This window comes from Rattus rattus, chromosome 9 (genome assembly GCF_011064425.1).
Source record: "Rattus rattus isolate New Zealand chromosome 9, Rrattus_CSIRO_v1, whole genome shotgun sequence".
NCBI lineage: Eukaryota > Metazoa > Chordata > Mammalia > Rodentia > Muridae > Rattus > Rattus rattus.
The window spans coordinates 51767659-51768699 of record NC_046162.1 but is presented as its reverse complement, the minus strand read 5'-3'; the positions used below and the strand labels follow the sequence as shown (position 1 = coordinate 51768699).

The 1041-nt window shown below is 47.0% G+C and overlaps 1 protein-coding gene across 1 annotated transcript; it reads left to right on the top strand.

Annotated features, from left to right (window-relative positions):
• Positions 1 to 408: 408 nt before the first annotated feature.
• Positions 409 to 629, top strand: LOC116909363 (thymosin beta-10). Its single transcript, XM_032912911.1, has one exon. The coding sequence runs from the start codon at positions 468 to 470 to the stop codon at positions 600 to 602; it is 135 nt and encodes a 44-aa protein (XP_032768802.1). The 5' UTR covers positions 409 to 467; the 3' UTR covers positions 603 to 629.
• Positions 630 to 1041: the final 412 nt, after the last annotated feature.

The window sequence follows — 1041 nt, the reverse complement described above, 5'->3', positions numbered from 1 at the left end:
ATTCCTACTGGCATTTTGTTCTCCACACTTCAACCAGGATACTCTGTCAAGCTCCACTTAGAGCATTGTAGGGCTTCTCTACCCTCCAGTTCCAAATCTTTCTTGCAATCCAATTCTAAACGCCTAGGAACCACCTAGTCGGGTTTATTGCAGCAACAACCCGACCACTCCATACTAATTTTCTATATTGGTTACTTTTTTGTTGCTATGAGCAAAGACATAGTAAGGGGCAACTTGAGGAAGCAGGGGTTTATTTTTTCTTATAGTTGGGGGACATAGCTCAGCATGGTAGGAAAGGTTCAGCAGCAAGTGTGACATACAGCTATGGTGAGAGGGGTGTGAGGCTGCTTGCTCATGTCAATGGAGCAAGATCCCTAAAATATAAAATACGGGTCTCTTGCTGCAGCGACGCGAGTGCGAGTACCTGGAGCGCGAGCTCGGAACGAGAATCCACGAGTTGTAAGAAAATGGCAGACAAGCCGGACATGGGGGAAATCGCCAGCTTCGATAAGGCCAAGCTGAAGAAAACCGAGACGCAGGAGAAGAACACCCTGCCGACCAAAGAGACCATTGAACAGGAAAAGAGGAGTGAAATCTCCTAAAAACCTAGGAAGATTTCCCCACCTCACCCCTTCATCTCCAAGACCCCCTCGTGATGTGGAGGAAGAGCCACCTGCAAGATGGACGCGAGCCACGAGCTGCACTGTGAACCCGGGCACTCCGCGCCGATGCCACTGGCCCGTGGGTCTCTGAAGGGGACCCCCCCACTAATCGGACTGCCAAATTTCACCAGTTTGTCCTGGGATATTATAGAAAATTATTTGTATGACTGATGAAAATAAAACACACCTCGTGGCATGGAAAAAATATAAAGTACGTATTAATAACCACCATATACTCCTCTATAATATTTGTATTTTATGTTAGTATGTGATTGCGTCCATGAGATGAAGTGTCAATGAGTATCACCGTACACCAAGCATTTCGAGTCTCGTTTATTTAACCCCCCAGTAACCCTCTGAGCTCACCTCAGTGGGATGA

Bases quoted from the DNA above. Each gene is read 5' to 3' on its own strand.
- LOC116909363 (XM_032912911.1), top strand. From the start codon at position 468: ATGGCAGACAAGCCGGACATGGGGGAAATCGCCAGCTTCGATAAGGCC.